Raw genomic sequence first — 22,084 nt, 5'->3', positions numbered from 1 at the left:
TGACTAACAAAAGGATTATCTTCAGATTTAAATATTAGCTTTGAGGTAGAAAAGAGAAAAAGTAACCATGGAGGATGCTGGCTGACAAGTGCAGCTACAGCTCAACCTTGTATTTCTACATTAAATAAGAGGAAAAATTCTTAAATTTAATTTTGGTTGTGTTAATCCATAGTGCGATGATGTGAAATGGGAAATTTAACAAATAATAGCATATTAAGGGCTGTGAAGTGAAGACACAAAACGCAGACTAATTTTTCAGTGAGCTTCCAGGCGTTGAGAGACCATCAAATGAGCACAAATTATCACGCAATCGTCATGAAACCAGCATGTTCCTAGGGTAAAAATGAATCAATCGTGCAATTTTTATTTTCTCTATCCACTTTGAACTAAAAATTACAACTTTTTTCAATCTTTATCCTCCAACTCTCGAAACCTGAAAATTTAACCTCCCAAAATTTCAGAAAAATTATTAACATTCGGGGCAACTTATTGTTCCATATACTTGGAAAATGCATTAAACCGATTAATTTACTTAAAATGTTATCATCTAAAAATCAGAGGACAATTTTTTGAGAGAAAAAACGTCTACAATTCTCAGCCCTAATTATTATAAAAATCTGCTGCGTTCTACGTAAGTATTAAAAAAGACTAGATATTATGTTCATGAGGAAGTGTGATATTGAAAAAGGTACCTTTTCTTGTGAAAATTATTTATTCAACCAAATCCGCCAACATGAGAGCAACATCAGCATTTTTGTCCAGCACCTCAATCCTCGCCTTCTTCGATGGCTGCTCCGCAATCAGTTCAATGTCATTTTCCGTGCTACATGGATCATTGGCAGTGACAACGTCATCGATTGTGATCTCCTCAGGTTGTTGTTGCTCCTCATCGTCGTTTTCACTGGATGCAGCGTCAGGCACTGCCATCACAGGGATTTCCTCCAGAACCTCCAGGTCTGAGTCAGTCCTGTCAGCTTCTGATGCTTCAGGAGGTTCAGGCTCAGAAGGCTCAGGTTCTGCGGCAACAATCACTGAAACAGCTTTGGGGAGCTCAACCGCTTGAGGTCGAACTTGAACCTCTTCGTCAGCGGATTCTTCCTCCTCCTCCTCCTCCTCAGACTCCTCCTCGGCAGCCGCGTTGGCCAAGGCTTGGTCCTTCAAATCCTCAAGCACCTCAGACTCCAAGACGATGCTGGGATAGACAGGGAAGGAGAGCCGCTGCACCACCTGCATGGCTTGTTGGCAAAATCTTGAAATCTGCGGTGAAACGAATAAATTAGTAAAATTGCTGCTGATTTTAGCACGACGTACCTCTTTCGAATTGCTCAACTGTCCAGAACTGAAGAGAGTCGATGCGTAGATAGTCGCTGGCGGACACAGAGGATGAGGGAACAAGATCAGCGATTGCAAAATCTCGTACAGCTGCAGTTGGCACTTCTCGGAGCTGTACAGTGGATGTGGATCCAAGCCACGCTGCAGATCGACCAGCAAAGCGACCACTAGCTCTTGCATCGCCTATTAAAGTTAAAGAAATTGTAAAAAACTGAGTATAGGGAAAATAAATTATGACTGCAGGCTCTTTTACAAAGATGGTCACCCATCTCAAAAGAAAAGAGATGAACCAATTAGAGTTATAGCTACTGTTCTTAAGGACAGTTCACAATAAATTTAAAGGATAAATATTCGGAAAGCACCAAGGAAAGTGTTGATCTATATTATAAATAATGGATTTGATCAGAAGTCAATTACATTCCAAAGAATTTAATTTCTTCAAATTTGTCCAAACGTCAGGTCCTAATACTTTTCTGTCGCAGTTAAAAAAATCTGACTAAATATGAGGTTATTTGCAAGATATTGGATAATAATTATATTTTGAAACCCTGATAAACTAAAAAATTAAAAAGTTTTAAAGAAATACAAATTATTTATAATTATTGTAAATTTGTCTAAATTTTGTTTAACGAATGATCAATATCTTCCTTCGATTTGTAATTTATTCAGTGATTATTTTGATAATACATGAAATAATTTGGCATAATGTAGTACAAAATCTAAGAAAGGTAACCAAATTACCTTGTGGAAAGAGGATTTGATGAGGTTTCCAGCCGATTTCAAAATCAAATTCATCGCCTCCAGCCCAGCACTACACAAATCTTCGTCATAAACTCTTTGGGTAGAGGTTTCATTAGGCACTGCAGACGACTGGTCAGCGACACGACCTTTCTTTCGCTTTAAAGTCTGCTTCACAGCCTGGATATGAAATGTAAAAATAGTTTAATTGAAATATTTATGCCAATCTGGTACTCTTACTTTGAGAACAACTGCCTCTTTTTCAGGAGTTATGTCTTGGAAGATGTGGGGAACAATACGGTCAGCAAAGGTTTCCACTCCGGAGGCTCCCTTCAAGTTGCTCAGCCAGCAGGAGAGCATTGCGTAAACCTTACTTCTCAGGTAGCTATAAAATAAATATACAGCTTTATTATTTTTGTATCAAAAATGTTTCTCTTTCCATATTGACTGTGATTAAATATTCTAATCAAGTGACAAATAATTGCTTTTCCAATTGGTTCATGTGATGGTGTACGGAGCTAATATCATCTCAACACCGGAGGTCATACCTGTAGCTGGCTTTGCTGTCCTTCTTCTGCTGCCTCCAGGAAAGGCAGTTGATGATCATTTGGTAAAAAGTTTCATTATAAAGCAGCAGGTTGGTTTTGCCGCTAAAAATTAAAATTGTACAGTGAAGATTATTGGTATTATAATCAAGAAAAAAACTCACATGTCTATGAGTGACTCCATGACGCTCATGAATGAGATGTGAACTGAAGGAATCATATCCCTTAACACCAACACTTCGATCAGCTGGCTCGTCCCTAAACTTGTGCCCGTGACACCAATGGCTCGACAGACAAGTCCAAAAATGTCCTGAACTGGCACAGCTTTTGAAATCGACATGGGCTCCCTGAATTTATATAAGAGGTTGGCTTCAGTGATTTTACTGCAGCTGAATAGAAATACTTACAGAAAGAGAGCACTCAGATAGAGGCAGAGACACTCGATCCTCTGCTTGATCTTTTGCAGCCGGATTGCTGGCTTTATTTCTGACACTGGTGGCAGGCCGAGGTTTTCTTTTGATGTGAGTGGATAGGTCTGAAAATTTTGTGATTTACTTTAGCAAAGCTTTAATTCAACTTATAAAATATAAAAACTGTAATCATAGTCAAGTCTCCAGCAAATCCACAAATTTTAATGGTTATCAATCATCAAAAGTTAATTTACCATGGGCAGTTCGTGCACTCCTTCGTAAAGCCCATCGAGCTCTAGATGAAGAGCCGCAATGGTCTTCTTCATCAGGCCAGTAATTGCGGCTTGGTGGCCCTGCTGGCCAACCCCTCCGCCACCTATCAATGGAAGTCTTGCAAAGCAGCGTGCAGCAAAGCCTGCCACCCGCTCATCATTCATAACTAAAATTTCTACTAGCCTCTGCTCCAACGTTGCCTGTAAACAATCAAATATTAGATTTAAAATTTTTTTTGAAGTTTTAGCAAACCTTTACGGAGCCACACGAGCTCGAAAAGTGGGTGAGGATGCTGTACAGTGCGTGGCAGGCATAAAGTTTCACCTGTTCACACGTGAAATTAAATTAGATACAAGTTTAAAAATGTATTTTAGCATCTTACAGCAGGCGAACTTTCATTCAGTGCATCCACAACCTGAGCAACTGCATTTCCTGTGATAGCCTTGACCATTGGCTGAATCTTTCCAGCTCTGTTTGCGAGTCGTTCTGAGAGTCAAAATCAGTTTTATGGTTGACAAAAAAAAATCAAATAATATCTCCTTACTTAGAATTAATAGTGCACAGCATCTGACATTGAAACTGTTGTGTTTGTCGCAAGATCTTGCTGCTTGCAGGACAAATTGCGCACCATATTCATTCAAGCAACTTTCTGAACAGCTTGCCGCAATTTGAAGCAAAAGTTTCAATCCATGAATCCTGTAAAATTAATTCAAAGTTTCAGGTGACATTACATTAAAAATAACGTTCTTTCACTCACTTTTCATTTGCTGACAAAATTTTGGCATTTACAGCAGCTACAATTGGTTGCACTGTCGCATGGTCCTAAAAGGAAATTAAATAAAATATTTTTCAATTGAGAAAAATCAATTTACATACAGCTCTTTTGAAAAGCTTGCTTCGTTTCCAAGTCTCAGTGATGCATTTGATTGACTTGCCGTCACCCCAGGGATTGTTTAGCATGGCCAAAGTTGACTCAACTTCTCGATCCATCGTGATTTAAGTGAAATTTGATTAAAATTCAGCGAAAAGTTCAGAAATTGTGGAAACTCAATCCGGGTGAATGTTTGTTGTCCTACTACCGCGTGGTGGTGGCCTGGTGGTGGCCGTGGTGTGTCTAAATAACAGCTGACGTGAAATAAACAAAACAAGACGGTGTGGTGTAAAAGGGGGCGTGGTTCCATAATCTCATGTGTAAAAGTTGACGAATTCTTCGACTTTTTTTCTAAATTTGCTGTTGTTTTAAGGTTTTTATAACTCTAATAAGGTATATTGTACTGTTTATTAAAATAAATTATACTTTTTCTACAAACTATATTGTATTGGAAAAACCAAAATATAATGCATTATGCAACAAAAATTATTTCAAGTAGATATGATACGGAGCCAATATGCAAAAGACCGCAGACCGCAAATTTGGTTATTTTTATTTTTCTATGATAATAATGCACTTCTCAGCATTTTTTTAATTTAATAATATATTCTATTGACTTATTATTTGATCTTCCTTTAAATAAATCAAGCGATTTTTTTTTAATTTTTGGACGGCTTTGCAGCATATTATAACCTAAATAAACCTATTCCAGACGATATAATTCATCATGTCACGGCTAAATCACATACTCACAATCGCGGGCGTCGGAGCGAGTGCATGGCTCGGCGGAATGGTGTCCGAGCGATACAGACTGAGCCAAAAGCTGGACAAACCTGGCCTGCCAATATTTTCCACAGTCTCGGCTGCAACCCCATTAGAATCTCCAGCAATCATCAAGCCTGTTAACCGAGTCTCTGAAGTATGCCACTGTCAATATTTTATTTTAAAACGTAAATAATGCCAAAATAATTTATTTTCTCCAGATCATGCGATTTGGTTTTCCCAGTTTGGACAACATCCGGTCATTGGACGACTTTGTTTTATCTTACGACAAAAGAAACCGGGTGCCAAATTGGGTTTTTGAGCACATTACCAAAGATTCTGTCAAGAAAAATGACAAAGTGGACCGTGCTAAATGTGACTTCTACGAAGACAAGTCCGTTCACGAGTTCTTCAGGTACCAATCAAACTTATTTGAACAGTAAACAGTCATAATTTGAAATACAGGTCCACAAATTCAGATTACAAAGGGAGTGGTTTCGACCGAGGACACATGGCGGCTGCAGGAAACCACAGAATCACCCAGCAGCACTGCGACCAAACCTTCGTCTTGTCGAACATGGCACCTCAGGTCGGAAAAGGTTTCAACCGGGACTCATGGAACAGGCTCGAAATGCACGTCAGAAAACTGACCAATTTTTACAAGAATGTTTACGTATGCACTGGCCCTCTGTATTTACCAAAGTGGGTCTAGGTTAAGTTTAAATAAGGCTGCGATATTAAAAATTTTAAAATTCAGGTTAGAAGCAGATGGCAAAAGCTATGTCAAGTATCAAGTGATTGGCAAAAACAATGTGGCAGTACCTACGCACTTTTTTAAAGTAATAGTCATGGAGAGCGACAGCCAAAAGCTGGACATGGAGGCTTATTTGATGCCAAATGCCGTCATCAGTGACGACACTCCCTTGAATGTGTTTCAAGTAAATTATACAGCACCAAAATTTCAGTTTTGACTTAAAAAATAAATCTATAGGTGCCGCCTGAGACAATAGAGCGATCAGCTGGACTGCTGTTCTTTGACAAAGTCGCAAGGAGTAAGCTGAACAAAATCAACGGCAGATGGGCGTGAAAATCGTGAAATTTAACACTGTTATTTAGCAGCATGTTAATCTTTTAATAATATTAAATAAAATCACTCGTCCTCCTGATCTTCTGGATCAGGGTAATCAAAGTCTTTTGTTTTCACGTCAAGGTCTTCCCCGTATTGAATGGCCATGTCTATTTGAAGGAGCACATCAGCAATGTTCTCTTCGTCCCGCCGGTCCAAAGGGATGAAACGCACTAGACTGAAGTTTTCAATCACGTTTCCTAAGGCTTCAGTCAATTTACAGTACTTCTGGCCCCACTTGCTTGTGTGCTCCATCGTGCCCATCAACTCCTCAGTGTCGGGAAGCAGATATCTACAATTATACCTAAAATTAGGAAATTTTCTGATCTATACTAATTGTAATATGGATAAACAATAACTAAACACTGTTCTTTAAAATAAGGTAGAAAAATTAATTTTTAAAAAATAAATAAAACAGCCTGAAATAACATTACTTTTTCTGGATTTGAACCCTAATTGTAAGAAGAAAATATTTTGCGCTTATAACGAAACATATTTATAAAATAATAAAAAATTAATTATTTTGTGAAATTTTAACACCTAAAATTGATTGAAAATAAAATTGAAAAAACGCACAGGTAATTTATGAAATTAAATTTCACTAACTAATCCAAAATTATAACTCCAAGCCAACGTTTGCCAATTTTGCGATTCGCAAACATGCACCAAAAATACTCCCTCCAAAAAATGCAAATAAACTCAAAAATATTAGGAAAAAAATCTAAAAGATGGGCACTGCCGCATTAAAATATTATATTCAATCAACTCACTTGTCTAGCTCTTTGCGGACCGATTTACTGAGCAGATCAATCTTGGTGAGAACATTAACGTGAGGAATTTGCAGGTTGACCATTGTGCTTAGCGCCGCGGTGGTTCCAGAGAGGAATTTCGCCCCGTCCACCATGAACTGCGAGTCAAGAAGAAAGACTCCACACACTTGAAAGCCCCACCTAATCTCAAATAGATAAATTAATATTTAAATTGGTTTTAAAATCATTTTCCAACATTTGAAGTAAGTCAGCAAGTTCTTGAAACACAGTCATGTGGGTGTACAGTTCGATTTGGCCTGGACAGTCGAAGATTATGTAGTCGTCTTCGGCTCCATCTCCAAACGCTTCTTCCAGCCAATCCTTATTCTGCAACATGTATCTGCAGGAAATTAAGAATAGATATCAAGGGCGAAGAGATAATAATTTTTGTTCTTTACTCCATGCAAAACACAAGGCCTCCATTGGGACCGAGGCTGAGGTCTTCGTCTTCCATCACGTCGTCCAGTTTTATCAAGTCCCGAATGTCTTTGCTTGGTGTGTAGTCAAAATACTCGGCAGCTGGATCCAAATTCACCACCTCCATGGTGTGTTTCACGGTCTGGGCGTGCTTCATCATCATCGCGCAATAAGTGGACTGCAGAGAAAGAGAATAAATAAAAATTATTAATTAATTATTTTAAGTATTTAACTAGACTTGAGAATTTGAGTCGTTTTTTTATTTTTTATGTATGGGAGACCATTGTTTGGATATAACATATTGTTTTATTTAATTCTTCCCTATAGTTTTTGAGTAAATTGCGAGTTTGTTTTTTCTCAAATCAAAGGCAAAAAAATGAGAGGCTATTTTTTCCAGAGTGAAAATAAATATCAAAAATTTTAAAGCAAATTATTATTTTTGTCACTACACTTTTACGCAATTCTATTGGTTTATTTGATTAATATGACCAAAATTGGTCTGTTATGTGTACTCGATTTTAATAACGAAGCCGCGTTCTCTAAACTCTAAATCAGAGTTGTGTGATTCGCCGTCTCTACAGAGCTCATAAAAATTAACCGACTGATATTAATTCCTAAGTCTATGTTTAATATCAAAGTTTCATTCAGATTTAAAGTCAAATTCCAATACCTTTCCCGAGCCTGCAGGACCCATAACAAGTTGAGCGTACCGCATCTTTGCAGTTTTTTATTCAACGTGAATGTGTTCCTCTACCAGTTGTAGATGCCAGGCTCCAGAAACCTTACGTTGTTTTCTTGTCCTATATTATAACGATCGCAAAATTTCTTAAATTTAAGAATTCTAACCCAAAAAAGGGGCCATATAAGCACAAAAACGATATCAGCTTGAGCAAACACGCTGTTTTGTTATTGTTAGAGCTCTGCAGCGACTCTAGCGGATGTTTAGTGAACCTTTAATAGGTACAACTCTCACTCTGAAGAGCGGGAAACCGGGAGTGGCGGGAAAAGTTCTAATGATAACATGCGTTTGTGGGGCGCACGTGGCAGTCGGGCAGATGGCAAAAAGAGACCACAAAATCGAGTCGCGCTTCCTCGCTATGTGCACTAATAAACTTTGCGTGTGCGATGCCCGCGTTGTGTGATGGTAGTGGACGCTGGCTGGTGGATGGTCAGGGTGAAATCGTGAATCAATCAGCATCACTATGAGAGCGACGCCAACAAATAAATGTGATCAATCAACATTGAGTGACAGGTCCCATCAAGCGCAGCCGTCTCGCTGTGTATTCTGCAGAGCTTTAATATTATATTTATAAAATCTGGTCAACCTCAAAAAAGCTAAAAGCAGAGCACAAAAACTGACGTAAAAATTGAACTCATTAATTAGAAGGGCAATATAATAAATGAAAGGAAAAATTAATAAACAAAATGTGGCAATGCGATACGCAGGAGCAGTGACTGATCATTATTCGTTGGAAACTCATTTGATATTATCCTTATTAATTTATAATTCAGATTCTACAAATATGAATATATAATATTTCAGTCTTTTTATAGGTGGTAATCGGAAGTGTTAAATCTTTTAATTTTCAGGTTTTTCTATTACAATACAATGGTTTCCGTGGCAAGAAAAAAAATGAAAGCAACATTTAAAACAATTTTTACGCTATTTTGTCCTATATACGCTTTACAATGGATAACTGTTTGATTGGAATTTAAAAAATAATTTACTTTTCTGTGTATTTATAAAAGCAATGACAATGAGGTCTCTTTAAAATACACTTTACCATTTACCATAGAATGGCTATTTCGGGATGAGGCGTATTGTAACATTTAATAATTTCCCATGAAACAATAATTCAATTTATTTCTGTGTTTATTTGAACGTAATCACTCAAAAAATAAACAAGAGCATCATATTTATTAAACCAATATAATAAGTTGTATTTCAGTGAGCCGATAACACTTCTCCCGCCACCAACCCTTAAACTAAACAGTATTTCAATTTAGGTTTATCTCCTCCCGTCAGAGGGCGCGTGCGACCTGAACCTGAAGGATCAACAGGAGAACGCAACGCACGCCATAGCACCTGCTGCTTCGATCTCTAAGAAACAAACTGAGCGACCGCATGCGTGCTCGCATTTTCGGAATATCAGCGGACTTTTCGGCATAATTCCACCTAATTTAGTGCCTGAAGGGTTGCGCCTCGATTTAGACCAAGAACAGCGTATCTTCTCGATGTGGAAAATCAGGATCCGGTTAATTGGAGCGAAATTATTCAGCAGATCGAAAACGGCGCAAAGCGAATCCAAGATTGTGCCGTCAAATCTGGATTGCCGATGAGGGCCGCTTCCGAAATACAAAATCTAATAGCAAGTGAGTGCAAAATTTAACCAGTAATATTATCATGTCGTGTCCTGGTCCCGGTAAAATTGCGCAACTTTCAACAACCAAACGCGAATTTCCTTGTTGCAAGAAAAGGTCAACAATCAATTCGACAGTGAAAATTTGGGTGTTTGTTGAGCGTTGCGCAATTTTGCCGGGACCAGGACGATGTATTATATTAACATTACTTTATTCCTGGAGGTTTTAAAAGCTGCTAAAACATTTTTGCAATTTAAATTTTAAAATAAATAAATAAAATGAAATAATTAAACAGATTCGGGTCACAATAACGATGATGCCTGTCTAAAAATTGATTTTATTTTTAAGATTAAAAACGAATCCTTTTTAGCCGGGGATACGTACCTGAAAAAAATGAAACATTTATTGCTATAGTAGTTGCTAAAAAAACACTAAGTAGTCTTTCGATTTATTGTAATAATTCATACTGAAAAATAAACTCATATACATTTACGCGAGCAAATTACGAAATTGTTTAAAAGAAATTAAAACTTTTATCAGTAAAATAAACCTCAACTGTTTTGGTTTAACTTGGTTGAGAATAAAAAAATTAACCTTAAACGATGCGCATTCACAGTAAAAAGGGACCACGAAACAGTTTTAGGCTAATATTTATTGAAACCAGGTAGGAATATCAAGGCGTCATGCTGATTGTCTTTGAGTCTTCATTTCATTAGCTTCATGAAATGGTATCATTATTAATTATAGATTTTTTTTAATTTGGTTAACCAGGTATATTAATATTTGCTATTTTCCAGCTCCAAGTAGGCTTGAAATAATTTTAAAAGACCTGATGTCAACTGAGTGTACAAAAATATCAAGAAACGAAGAGGAAATACGCGTGCTGATGAATCCAGTGTTAAATCGGAGCTTCATATTTCGCTTGGATTCAAATTCATCGATATGAAAGCGTATAAATCTACTGTCCTATTCGACTCAAGTATAAATACTTAAAATGGGCCGTGATAATGATTTCGCACACTGCCCACGACAATGAAGAGCTACAATCTTCCGGAGTATTTTTTGAGTTTAAGGACCAAAAACTCAAAAAATAAACAGAGAATATGATTCAATTGAAGACGCTGAATTTTTGGACGCGCTCTTGGCAAAAGTTGACCAAATTGAGTGCTCCAAAATATTTGGATGAATGGTGCGCGTTCAACTCTGTGAAAATCTCTCCACACTGAGATTTGCTAGCGTAAACTTCCCTTCAGTTATGAGTTATGATGATTCTGAATATGAAGAATATAGATAACTGTTTGAGGAAAAATTTGAATCGAGCATGTCAAACGTACATGAATTTCGCAGAGCTATTTTGTTCCACGGAATCATCATGCAGCAGCTAAAAACTTCACTTTTTGCCGTTTATTTCAACATCGGAACTTTTGTTTATGTTTTTTGTAGAGATAAACCTAAACATTTCCACAAAGTCTACCACCTACAGGTATGAGAAATAAAGTCTGTTTATTTGCATGAAACATTAATAATTATGAAATTTTTCAGTTGCATTGGTATTTGCGTCATGAAGATGAGGCGGAGCTGAAAACTTCAAAAGATGAGTGGAAACATCTTATTCTGCATTATTTACCTCATTTTGAGAGACCCAATCTGATAGACTTTCCACCACATTACTCATAGTTCAGTCTTATGGTTAAAATTTGCGCTCTCTCGTCATTACCGGCATTCAAACAAACAAGCCGAATTTGAAATTTGATGAAATAATTTTCTCCGCTTGCCCTTAACTGGAAAAACTTAGATTGAACTTGGTCAGCAGGTTCAAAGAATTTGCTATCGTATTTTATGTTAACGCTTTTAGAAGGGCAAAACCTTTTTTGTTTACCGCAGCCTATCTGAAGAACGGAGCTAGCTGTCTAACATTCTGCATGCACCTGATTTGGAGAAGCTTAAATTTACGGGACAGTGTTTGAATATTGAGGACCCGGAAAATTAAACTCCTCTTGATTGGAAACCGACAAATCTTCTAGAAATTCTAATCATTCTAATAGAAGAAGGCTCCTTTGGGGCCCTTGATGACGTTGATCATTTCAAAGCAATAATTTAATTTATTAAGTGCAGAGTGGCATTTCTCCCATCTTTGAACTGTGTCAATTTTTTATATAAATCTATCTCCGACAAAACGGATACACGACGATGGCGTGAATTATCAATGAGGAATAACCAGACGCGAGGGACTTTTTCAGTGACATCCATCATCCTCTTGAACGAGTTGGTTCACCGACGAAGGATAACTGATTAGTGTTCATTCTCTTCACAGCTAAATTATTTCTAAAATGAATAAGCTAGTTTTAATTAGAATTAATTGAGCATATAGCCTATATATTAATTGTTTTTTAGTATTTTATCATTAATATCTACATTAAAATTACTTGTACCTTAGTATTAATTTAGCCTATGGTTAGAAATATAGTTTCAATAAAAAAAGTAACATTAGTATCACAACCTAGTCTATCATTTTGCATGCCAAAGGGAACTGCCCAAAATCCTGTTGAAAATTTTGATCTTATATAAAATACTTCTTCGAAATTACACACACACAAAAGGAAAATAACTCACCGCGTAAGCTTAAAATTTAATTTGCTTGTACAAAAGCAGATAAGAATGAAACTTAAAATATAAAAAGCCAGACGTGAGATTGTTATTGTATTTTTTAAGATTTGGGAAAAGAATGTAAGATCAGATTCAGTTTTAATAATTTTGATGCTTCGTTGAATACTCCGAATAATATTTTAAAATTCAAAAGGTTGTAAATCCATTAAAACGACAATATTTTTTTCCCATAAATTTGTATGTTCAATCAGTGGGCCGGGGGCCAGATGTGCGATAAAATTGGTTCCCTCTGCGCAGATCCAAGATGGCGTCTGAATTTGCGAAACAAAAAGCTCTTTTTGGATTCCTGCACGAGTGTCAAGAGTTTGTTTTTACGATACAAAAGACATAATTAGTACAAGTAATGCAAATTATGTCACAATATTGACGAAAACTTGCTTCTTTTCGCTCATTTTCACGTGACCGTTTTTTAGCGCCATACTCCACCGGACGCCATATCTGCGCGTCGCACGAATCTGGTCCCCGCTGTGTTCAATTAAATGCATACAATTTATTGTTCATATACGTCTAAACATATTACATACAGAGCATTTTTTTCCACCTTGTTGCCACAAATAAAAATAAAAATTGCTTCTTACTACCAAAAGCACTAAAGAAATTCCCAAAACATAAAATTAATACATCTCCAGCAATGTCCATGTTGTTAATTTCTCTCGGCAGAGCCACCCACGCATCGACCTTCACAAATTCACGCGATCCACGCTGATCGGCTGGCAGCCGAGACGGCCATCGTGCCGTGGCCGGCGTTTACAGGTCAGTCGGGGTCGCGGCTGCAGTCGACGCGGACGGCGACCACGGTGGCGCCGAAGACGAGCAGCGCCAGGCTGAGCTGCACCAGCGCCAGCACGTGCAGGTCGGTGGCGAAGGTGTCGGGCACGCCGTGGGCCAGCGTCAGCACGCAGCGCACGCCGAGCGCGCCCACCATCAGCAGCGCCGTGCCCCACAGCGCGGCCAGCAGCGCCGCCGTCCGCGGGTTCGGCCCCAGCCAGCGCAGTTTGCTGCAGCTGCACCCGCTCGGCTCGTAGCCGCCGAAGCCGCGGCTGCAGTGGATGCTCAGCGACGCCGCCAGCACCACCACCCCGCCTGCAAAACGTCAATTTTTTGCTTTAGAAATTATATCAAGGGAGATTTTCATACTTTTTATCGTTTATTGCTCATTTTAAATATTTATTGAGATTCATGAACACTGGCAAAAAATGACACAAAATACATAAACGCCCGAAACAAAAATTGATCCGCCGTTGTCACGTGGTGTTAGCTAATAAATTAAATACTCACAAAATCGAATTGTTTCAGGGTTGCATTATTTGCTTACCACCCGGGTTTTTTCACCACTGGCTGTTAACGGTTTTTACCACTCAATTTTTACCAATTTCTTGCGCAAGAATTGCAAGAAATGATTTTATTTAATTTTTATTCTCTAAAAATCTAAAATTTTGGTCGGAGTGCTCAAAATTTCCTCCACTGCGCATACATTTTATTTTAAATTGCCATTTTGCTGCCTCAATTTATCCAAAAATTTATCTCTGACAATTTTTTAAGTCAAGAGGTTACATGCTAAAAAATTAGAGAACTTTTGAAAAATAAGGTGAAAACATTGCCTGCAAGAAACTGCGGGTTTTTGCAACCCTGAATTGTTTATTTGAGACAGTGGCAAGTTGTGTAGAATATCTACTTTTTACAGTAGTGATTTTAGAACAATTGTCGAGCCGCTTACTCGACTGACGCGGAAAAAGACACCGTTTGAATGGAGCGAGGAGCAAGAAAATGCGTTTTTGTATACCAATAAAAGAAGCTCTAATTCGCGACCCGCAGTTGTGAGACTCCAACTTGATGAAAAGAATGAATGCTGATTATAATTTATTTGGCAGAACGGTAACCTTCTAATGTTTCTATGGCCCACACAATGGATATAACGCTTTCTTGTGTATAGTCTCGGGTTATTTTGTTCCGTCTCGGTCAGCACGCGAATCACATAGAATTAAAAAAACCAAAATAAATGAGATATTCTACAGAATTACGTTTTTGCCAACTTAAGTGATTGCCATTGCCTCAAATAAACAGTTCATCGTAATCAATGTCACATCACCACAAGAACTTCTCGCACAGGGAGGGAAATTCAATTTGGTCATGCTGCACGTACATTCCAAAAGTCTCGCATATGATTACATTTTAAAGTTGAAAGCGTTCATAAATTAATGCACAGCGGTTGCCCTCATATCCAAACACAAATCATGAAATTTTGAGTAAAAATGGCAAATTAAAAAGGCATCAAAAATTAAAATGTAAGATAATAAATCGCTAAAAAGAGTAACTGCGGATAAAAACATCTAAGATATTTTATTTAAAATCTTGGTTGTTCTATCAATAAAAAGTCAAATTGAGACATTTTCAAAATAAAATTTCCGACCCCGTTTTTTCCACTAAACACAGCTCATAAAAAAATAACGAACTTTTTATCTCTGAGAAAGAATAATATCAGCAGGAAACCCAGAATTATAAAGTAAAAATTTATTTAAATTTCCCATTCTAGTGAAAACGGAAAAGGAAATCTTTTTAAAAGCAGTGAAAATTAAAAAAGCAGAAAGGTCTTGATTGGATTGAGGCTTTTTCCAGCCTGCGGCATGTATTGCTATGCTAACTCGTTTGAAAACCTTTTTAAATGAAAGAATATAGACAGCACCGTTGCTGAATATCCAGCAAGTCGTAAATGTTATTGATTAAAATCCCATATTTTATTACTTGCCAGCTTAGAATGCTAAGAAAAATTCAACCCAATATTGATAAAATAATACCAGAGGGTATTTCAGAACTCAGCAACCATTGTTTTGGCTTTCAACAAAGTTATTATCTTACTAAAAAATCCCTTTCTTAAATTTTACTCTAAACTGCCCTCCGCAAGAGTCGAGAGCATAAAAAATCCTTATTTATTGTCAGATTTACTCTTTTACAAAAATAAAATGTCCCTATTAGTGCAAGACGGGAGATAATCAACATTTTTCCTTCCATTTGAGAAAGTACAACATTATTTTGAACTCCCTGCTATTTTAAAGAAAAGAAAATTTCGCAAAAAATAATAATAAGAGTTTTACCTGCAGGAACTCCAAGTCCTAAATTCATCTGTCCCTTCTCCTCTATCAGCGCCACGGTGCCCATGACCATGGTTGAAATTCCGCACACGATCTGAAACATAATTTATTGGGTGCTTAGATGTGTGGGGTATTCACGGAGGGTTGTAAATTTCACGCCGCTAGAGAGATTAACATGTTAGAAACTAAAGCTTGCAGTAATATCTTTCCAAACTGACAAGATATACATATTTAATGGAGTAAAAATGGAAAAGTCAATTTTTTCACGTCGTTTGAGTATTTTAGTGGCTCTATTTTTACAGGATTGTTGAAACAATTCAAATATATTATCTTTAAGAATATAAAATATAAGCTTCGTGTTTTCAGTTTCCTATGTTTTTTTCTAGATTGAAATAGCAAGCGCCCCGATCGTGTTTTCCTCGTCTAATTGTTCTGATTGAGCTGAACAGCGAGCGACTTCCTCCCTGCTGTGCGCACGCTGTCTCTTTTTGTTGCTTTGTGCCGTCACTGCCGCTGTATTACCTCAGGAGAATTGAATTCTTCCCCGCATACCCAACGAACAGAGTGCCATTTTTTGCGATGCACGCGACAACAACTCAGCGCAAAATAAATCTACAACATTTTCCGCATTTATCAAAATTAATTTAAATGGTAAAAGAAATACATTAAAAATTATGCTCCTGTCAGCTGCGCCAAAAATTGATATCGTAGGATTAATTTCTGACCAATCGCAGAATTTAAAAAAAACCTTCTAAAACCTGTTTTTCCTTTTTAAATTTTTGCAGAAATATGATAATAAGTTTTTTATCGTTGTATGTTACACAAAATTTTTAAAAAGGCTCTTCACATTTCTCAACACAATTTTCTCGGTGCATTGTAAATTATTTGTCAACAGAACGAAATGCAATCCTTTCCTGGAAAAAAGTGATTTCTATATAAAACACGATGCGCAGTTTCTGCGCTTCGGTGTACATACGTATTATTATTATTTGTCGGTCGGGCGTACACGCAGGAATTGCAGAGCCGAGAAGAAACAACGCCGCAGAGCAGCCGCTTGTATTACTTGGCAACAAACTTTTTGTCCTGGGATTTCTATTATATATATCCAGAGGTCCCACAGGCAATATAAACATGCAAGAAGCTTTTACGCGAAATTAAACACCTGTTTACGCCGGCAGGCAGAAAACAAACACGGCCTTTTGTCTTCTCTCTGAATGTGCTGAAATTTAGGAAAAATGTTCTCGCTCGCCGTAACGAACAAAAAGCTAAACCGCGAAAAGGCCGCGAGAGAAATTAAAAAGAGAAAAATGGCGTTCGCATTACGGGGTTTTTTCCGCGTGCGTGTGCTATGTGTGCTTTTGGCACTCGCTTAGGCGCAGGAGCACGCAGAGCGAGAGGTTAAAAGCTTTTGGAAAAGGAGCTATGCGTGTGTTTATTAAATCAGCCGGAGCTGGAAAGCAAGCGGAATATGTTTATGAGACGCCGCGTGCTTCTGGCGTCTCCTTGCAAAGCTTTTTGCGCTCGCACGTTCTTCCTGTAAAACCCTCATCCGCCTTTTCTTTATCCCTCCCGCAGTTTCATTATAGCGCTGTTGAAATCTTTTTAGCAGTACAAGGCACGTTCTGGTCCATAAGCCTTTCAAATACTCGAAAATAAGCCGTCTGGCTCGCAAAATGTATACGTGTGAAATTCATAGCTTTCATTCTGAATTTAAAAAAGTGGTGAAAAAAATGCAGCTGTTATATTCGGTTTTAAATTAGAATAATAAATAATTACATGACAAATAATGGCAAAATATATTTTTTATTCAGATTCGGGTGTTGAAAAATATAATTAAAAATTTTTAAGACACAAAATATATACATTTCTTGACCTGCATATCAAAATATGTAGAATATATTATTTATTTTGCATTTTTAATGATCATTAATATAGTTTTTAATTTAATTATTACCATGTTAAAATAAGTTTTTAAATCTGCATCGAGTAAGTTCCCAAAATGATCTGTGTGGCAGCCTTCCGGAGGTTTCTACGTAGCTGAAATTCAGTTGTTTAATCGAATTTTGGACATTAAGACGATACACCGTACACCGATTGAAATCAAACTCTCATATCATCGGTTTTTAATAAAACTAAATGATAAAAATAAAAATAATAAATTACCGCCATTTTTAACCTGCTGGACTGAAGGATTAGATTCCCAAATATTTTTTCCGTTGTCTGTATAAATATTTTTCTTTCAGTACATATTTTTCATGCTCTCAAACATTTAATTATGAATATCCATCGGAAATCTGAAACCGCATTGATGCCATAAAATGTTCAAATTTCCAAGGAAATCTGAAATCGTTCTGCCACCATTTAATTTTCAAATTTCCAAGGAAATCATAATTAAAAGTTTGAGAGCATGAAAAATATGTACATACTGCAAGAAAAATATTTATTCAGTCCAATAACTTAACTGAGTCTCGAAGTGAAGCAGTACAGGGCTTTATGCAAAGAGTTCTCGCGTAATATTATACGAAACAAGAAGGAATATTTAGTTTTGCGAGGGAGGCGGCGTAGCAAACAAAATGAAATTGAATCTCTGAACTGCAAAAAAGCAAGCGAGAAGAGCGTGCACAGTGACTTTCCTCTTTATTGCAAATCAAACACGCGCGCGGCAGCAGCAGCAAATTAAGCTCTTTGCTCTTTGCTGCCGAGATGGATTTTTCGAAATGAGGGAATGAATATTTTGTTTTCCGAGAAGGCAAAAACATTTTTACTTGGCACAGAACTTCCCTCTCCAGCCCATGGGCGAAAAATGTAATTAAACGCGGGCGCGCCTGTTGAGCTTTCTGCGCTTTAATTAGAGCTCAAGCGAAATTGAGCCTGCGCCGGGGGCTTTGGCAAGTCGCGGAATTCCAATTTCCGACGTGAATTTTGTCACCTTTTATACTTGAAAATGACAGTCCCATTTCGTGGAGAAAAGTGTGACATATTGAAGTCAATACAATGTATGGTAAATAAAAAACAAAAAATTTTGATAAATCCTTTTTACTTTTAATACATATTACTTAAATTTTTCTAGGTTTCCGTTAAAATTTGAGAGGAAAATTGACTCGAAACTTTGCACCCTCACCAAGCGGCAAAAGCTCTGTTTCCTTATTGAATCATTTATTTCTCCGCAGAAGAGGAATTTAGCTCATAATTTGCAAACCGGGCAATCCGGCCGTTGGATAAATTGCCACGAAAAGAATCAAAATCAAGCAAAATCTAGATTTAACTGTTATTCGGTCCCAATTTCACTATTGCAAATTGTAGTGATTAGCTGTCGCTAAGTTCAACTAACAATAGACTTAATAAGCCAAAAGCTAACAATGCACAAAAATGTTTTTAAAAAATTGTTGGTCTGTAAAGCTCCGGTCACTTCAATAAAGGAAGAAAAATCCTTTCTCATTATGACAGTAAAGTTGTTACAGCTGCCAGAAGTTTTAAAACGGAATTTTCCTTTCTGGATTTTTCTTTATAACTTAAGTAGATTTTAACTCTTTGAAATATCTTCAAATAAAGGAAGGAATTTGGGGATCATGAATATTTAATTAGATATAAAGCTAAATCGCATGGAGGTGCGAGAGGTTAAGTTGACAAGATTTTGTAACTCGTTTGTGCTCAGAAGAGAGTGGAGTTAACCATGCGTTGCCTAAATTTTGATTTGAAGACGAAGGCTGCTAATCCAAAGCCCGAGGAGCCGAAACAGCTGGCTGTACGGAAAAGATAACGTTCCGCGAGTTAACTTTTCTCTTCAAGTTTCTTTCTTAGCTAATAATCTATTTAATTAAATCTTCACAGGGTGGTAGTGGTAGAGCCAATTTTCGTAGTTTTGCGATAGAATTTCTGCAGGATTTCCGCTAGAGAGTTTCTGCACAAGTAAAAATCCTCAATCAAAGCAGGTTTATTTTTTCTGAATATGACGCATTCGGTTAGCCAGAAATAAAAAGAGGGGCCTGTCTTGCTACGAAGACATGTGTTTACAAAGCTCTCCGTCTCTCACGTTTTTCATTATTTATCTTGTCAGGAAGTGACCTGCCACTCCATAGCAAGTGGAGACCCGGATCTACAAATAAATACTGCGAGAGTGCTAAAATAAAATTCTGCCTGCACTTTTCGGCTGTAATCGAGATTGTTTGATCGCAAAATCGTAAAATTGAAATTTTTAGGTCAATCAAATCGGTCTCTGGTTCTCGTATAGCTTTAAAGATAGATAAGATTTCTCGATCCTGGTAAAAAATCAAATGGAAAGTTGTAAACATTTAAAATTGAATGGTCTAAAAAACTAATTGCAATTTAATTTAACATGTTTCTTTCATGTAAAAGTTTTACACCAAATTACCAAACTTAAAATGTTTTTAAAGTGGGTTGAACGGTTTTACTTCACATCACTCTCACTCAGAAATGAATGTAAATTTTCATTGTTTATCACTTAATGTCGATTGCAAATCTGAAAATCTATAAAATAGAATGGGTGTAAATGTAAACAAATTTCAGGGAAGATTAGATTTTACGACTGCTGTAAACATTTAATGTTTCACACAAATAATTATTATTAAAGACATCAAGATTCAAAAGTTGTAATGAACAATTAAAAAGTTAATCGAGCGGACGAAGAAGGATAAGAACTTTAACTCGATTAGTCGCAACTTTACGAACACGGTGATCCGACGAGTTTCACAGCTTTTCGCACATCATTATTCTCGGGAGTGAGCAGCAAGGCGTCGGGAGCGCACTTGTCTTGATACTTTATCTCGCTCACTCAGTCACTGAGCATGATGTATTATTTTGTATCTTTCCCGGCAGGCGTTGAAAGAAGTGTTATCGTGCGTGATTAGTGCCCGCCGCCGTGTGCTCGGCGGCCGCCAAACGACGGGCCATTACCCCCGAATCGCTGCCATCAGACACGAGATGAAATTATCCGGCCAGCCACCCGAAAGTCAGACAGCTTCACTTTTTCATCCACTGCAAAATAAATATTCACCCTGGCAGCAGCAGCGTCGGCGGCGGCTGCTGGTTTAATTTGCGCAGAGCGCTTGGCAGCTTTATTTTCTCGCGCAGGAAAAGAAAAATATATCGAGGCTTGAATAAAGAAGAAAAAGTTACTCGCTTCTTTCTAATTGAAACTCGATCGGCTACACGCTGCACTTTTATTGCGGATGAAATGGCTGCGACCGACGGCAAGTTGCTGTTGTTTGGAAATAGATGAGGGTTAAAGATTTATACTTGCGGCACAGTTTTACTCCACACACTTTTTATTACATTGCGCAACTGTCTGTCTCTGTCCTCCTTTTTGTCTGAAGCCAGACCTTTCACGTGAATAAATGATTTTGGTATGCAGGAACAAATGCGGGGATAAAAGAGGAATGACACTTTGAAACTCACTCAGACAAATAAATGCTTGTTGCTATAATGCAAAGAGGAATTCTGAGGATTGATTTTTGAAGCCAAATTAAAGCTAAGTCTGTGGGCTTAAATGGAGATACCTATGTTTTTAAAAATTTATACACTTAATTTCGTTTTTTATCATCATAAATCATAAAGCTCAGCTGCGACGAGTATGCCGGTCACAATTGGACGTGGTCAAAAAGGCTAAAAATGTCAATTTGACCCATCTATAGAAGATTGTTGCTAAATTTTGAGTTCGGAAGTGTCAAAATCATGACAATCGACACCTCGAACTGCCAACTTCAGCGCGAAATTGGTGCATTTCGTCCTGGTCCCGGTAAAATTGCGCAACGTTCAACAAACACCCAAATTTTCAGTGTAAAATGGATTGTTGCCCTTTTCTTGCAACAAAGAAATTCCCGTTTGGTTGTTGAAAGTTGCGCAATTTTTCCGCTACCAAGACGATTTGCAAACGAGTTCGATTACTGGATTGCAAAAACCCACGTTTTTTTCATATTCAGGTATAATTTGCAGGTAAACAAGGAAAATAAACATTGATTCTCCATTAAACGAGACACATTTATGCTATATATCCAATTTAAACATTATTTTCCCATCAATATACCCGGGATTTTGTTAAATTTTACATGATTTTAGTGCCTCTAACATACGAAATTGGTCAGCATTGTCAGGTTGTTAAGCATTAAATGCTTCAATTTTCTTTCACCGCATCAAAGCAAAAGTTACAATTCGCCCAAAAAACACCTTTTCCATAAATTGCAAACTTTTCAGCCCCTGTAAAATGGGCAATCTTTGGAATTTTGACCTGGAATATTCCACGAAATTTCATCAAATTTGAAAACTCTTGCCAACAAAATGCCTGGATCGTGTCAATATTCACTCAATAGATAAAATTTTACACTGCCTTTTAATCATTAAAATATGATATTTTTAGTCAGTACCCTTCTATTGAATTTTAAAAGCACTTCATCCCTTTGATAAAAATTAATTCTCTCTATATATATGCTCTTCATTTCCACCCTGATTAAATGAGCATGATGCAGAACAGAGTCAGATTATGTTCAGGCTTCATTCATTTGGACGGTTATTTTGCTGCGAGCGTGACCTCTTTTCGCCGAATTAATTCTGAACAAGCGCGTCAGCGGGTTTACGTGCCATCTGCCATCCAAAGTAAGTGCTGCGGCGCTTTGCACTGGAATTGTGGTGAAACCAGCTCAAATAATGCAGTGGCTGCCTCTCAGCTGC

The 22,084-nt window shown here is 37.4% G+C and overlaps 4 protein-coding genes across 4 annotated transcripts in view; 1 reads left to right on the top strand and 3 right to left on the bottom strand.

Moving 5' to 3' along the window:
• Window positions 1-699: 699 nt before the first annotated feature.
• LOC135936542 (proline-, glutamic acid- and leucine-rich protein 1-like) lies at window positions 700-4,386 on the bottom strand. Its single transcript, XM_065479393.1, has 13 exons — window positions 4,175-4,386; window positions 4,056-4,120; window positions 3,843-3,994; window positions 3,681-3,784; window positions 3,551-3,622; window positions 3,280-3,498; window positions 3,023-3,150; window positions 2,780-2,962; window positions 2,619-2,720; window positions 2,311-2,455; window positions 2,074-2,250; window positions 1,312-1,515; window positions 700-1,257 (listed from the first exon to the last, which is right to left on the bottom strand). The coding sequence occupies exons 1-13, from the start codon at window positions 4,286-4,288 to the stop codon at window positions 712-714; spliced, it is 2,211 nt and encodes a 736-aa protein (XP_065335465.1). The 5' UTR covers window positions 4,289-4,386; the 3' UTR covers window positions 700-711.
• A 78-nt stretch (window positions 4,387-4,464) lies between these two features.
• EndoG (Endonuclease G) lies at window positions 4,465-6,118 on the top strand. Its single transcript, XM_065479546.1, has 6 exons — window positions 4,465-4,562; window positions 4,882-5,088; window positions 5,153-5,346; window positions 5,397-5,633; window positions 5,689-5,869; window positions 5,923-6,118. Exons 2-6 carry the CDS (start codon window positions 4,897-4,899, stop codon window positions 6,016-6,018), a joined length of 900 nt encoding a protein of 299 aa, XP_065335618.1. The 5' UTR covers window positions 4,465-4,562; window positions 4,882-4,896; the 3' UTR covers window positions 6,019-6,118.
• LOC135936661 (GPN-loop GTPase 3) lies at window positions 6,010-8,180 on the bottom strand. Its single transcript, XM_065479547.1, has 5 exons — window positions 7,954-8,180; window positions 7,265-7,461; window positions 7,063-7,206; window positions 6,828-7,007; window positions 6,010-6,349 (listed from the first exon to the last, which is right to left on the bottom strand). Exons 1-5 carry the CDS (start codon window positions 7,996-7,998, stop codon window positions 6,082-6,084), a joined length of 834 nt encoding a protein of 277 aa, XP_065335619.1. The 5' UTR covers window positions 7,999-8,180; the 3' UTR covers window positions 6,010-6,081.
• A 4,282-nt stretch (window positions 8,181-12,462) lies between these two features.
• LOC135937139 (uncharacterized) overlaps window positions 12,463-22,084 on the bottom strand; it is a 41,847-nt gene continuing 32,225 nt past the window's right edge. The window contains exons 3-4 of the mRNA XM_065480227.1: window positions 15,404-15,494; window positions 12,463-13,394 (exon numbers count right to left, since the gene is read on the bottom strand). Of these exons, the coding sequence (XP_065336299.1) occupies window positions 13,066-13,394; window positions 15,404-15,494 (420 nt within the window). The 3' untranslated portion in view covers window positions 12,463-13,065. The remainder of the gene's footprint in view (window positions 13,395-15,403; window positions 15,495-22,084) is intronic.

This window comes from Cloeon dipterum, chromosome 2 (assembly GCF_949628265.1).
Source record: "Cloeon dipterum chromosome 2, ieCloDipt1.1, whole genome shotgun sequence".
Lineage (NCBI taxonomy): Eukaryota > Metazoa > Arthropoda > Insecta > Ephemeroptera > Baetidae > Cloeon > Cloeon dipterum.
Note: the sequence above shows the minus strand (reverse complement) of the source record. Positions and strands in the feature narration are given on the sequence as shown.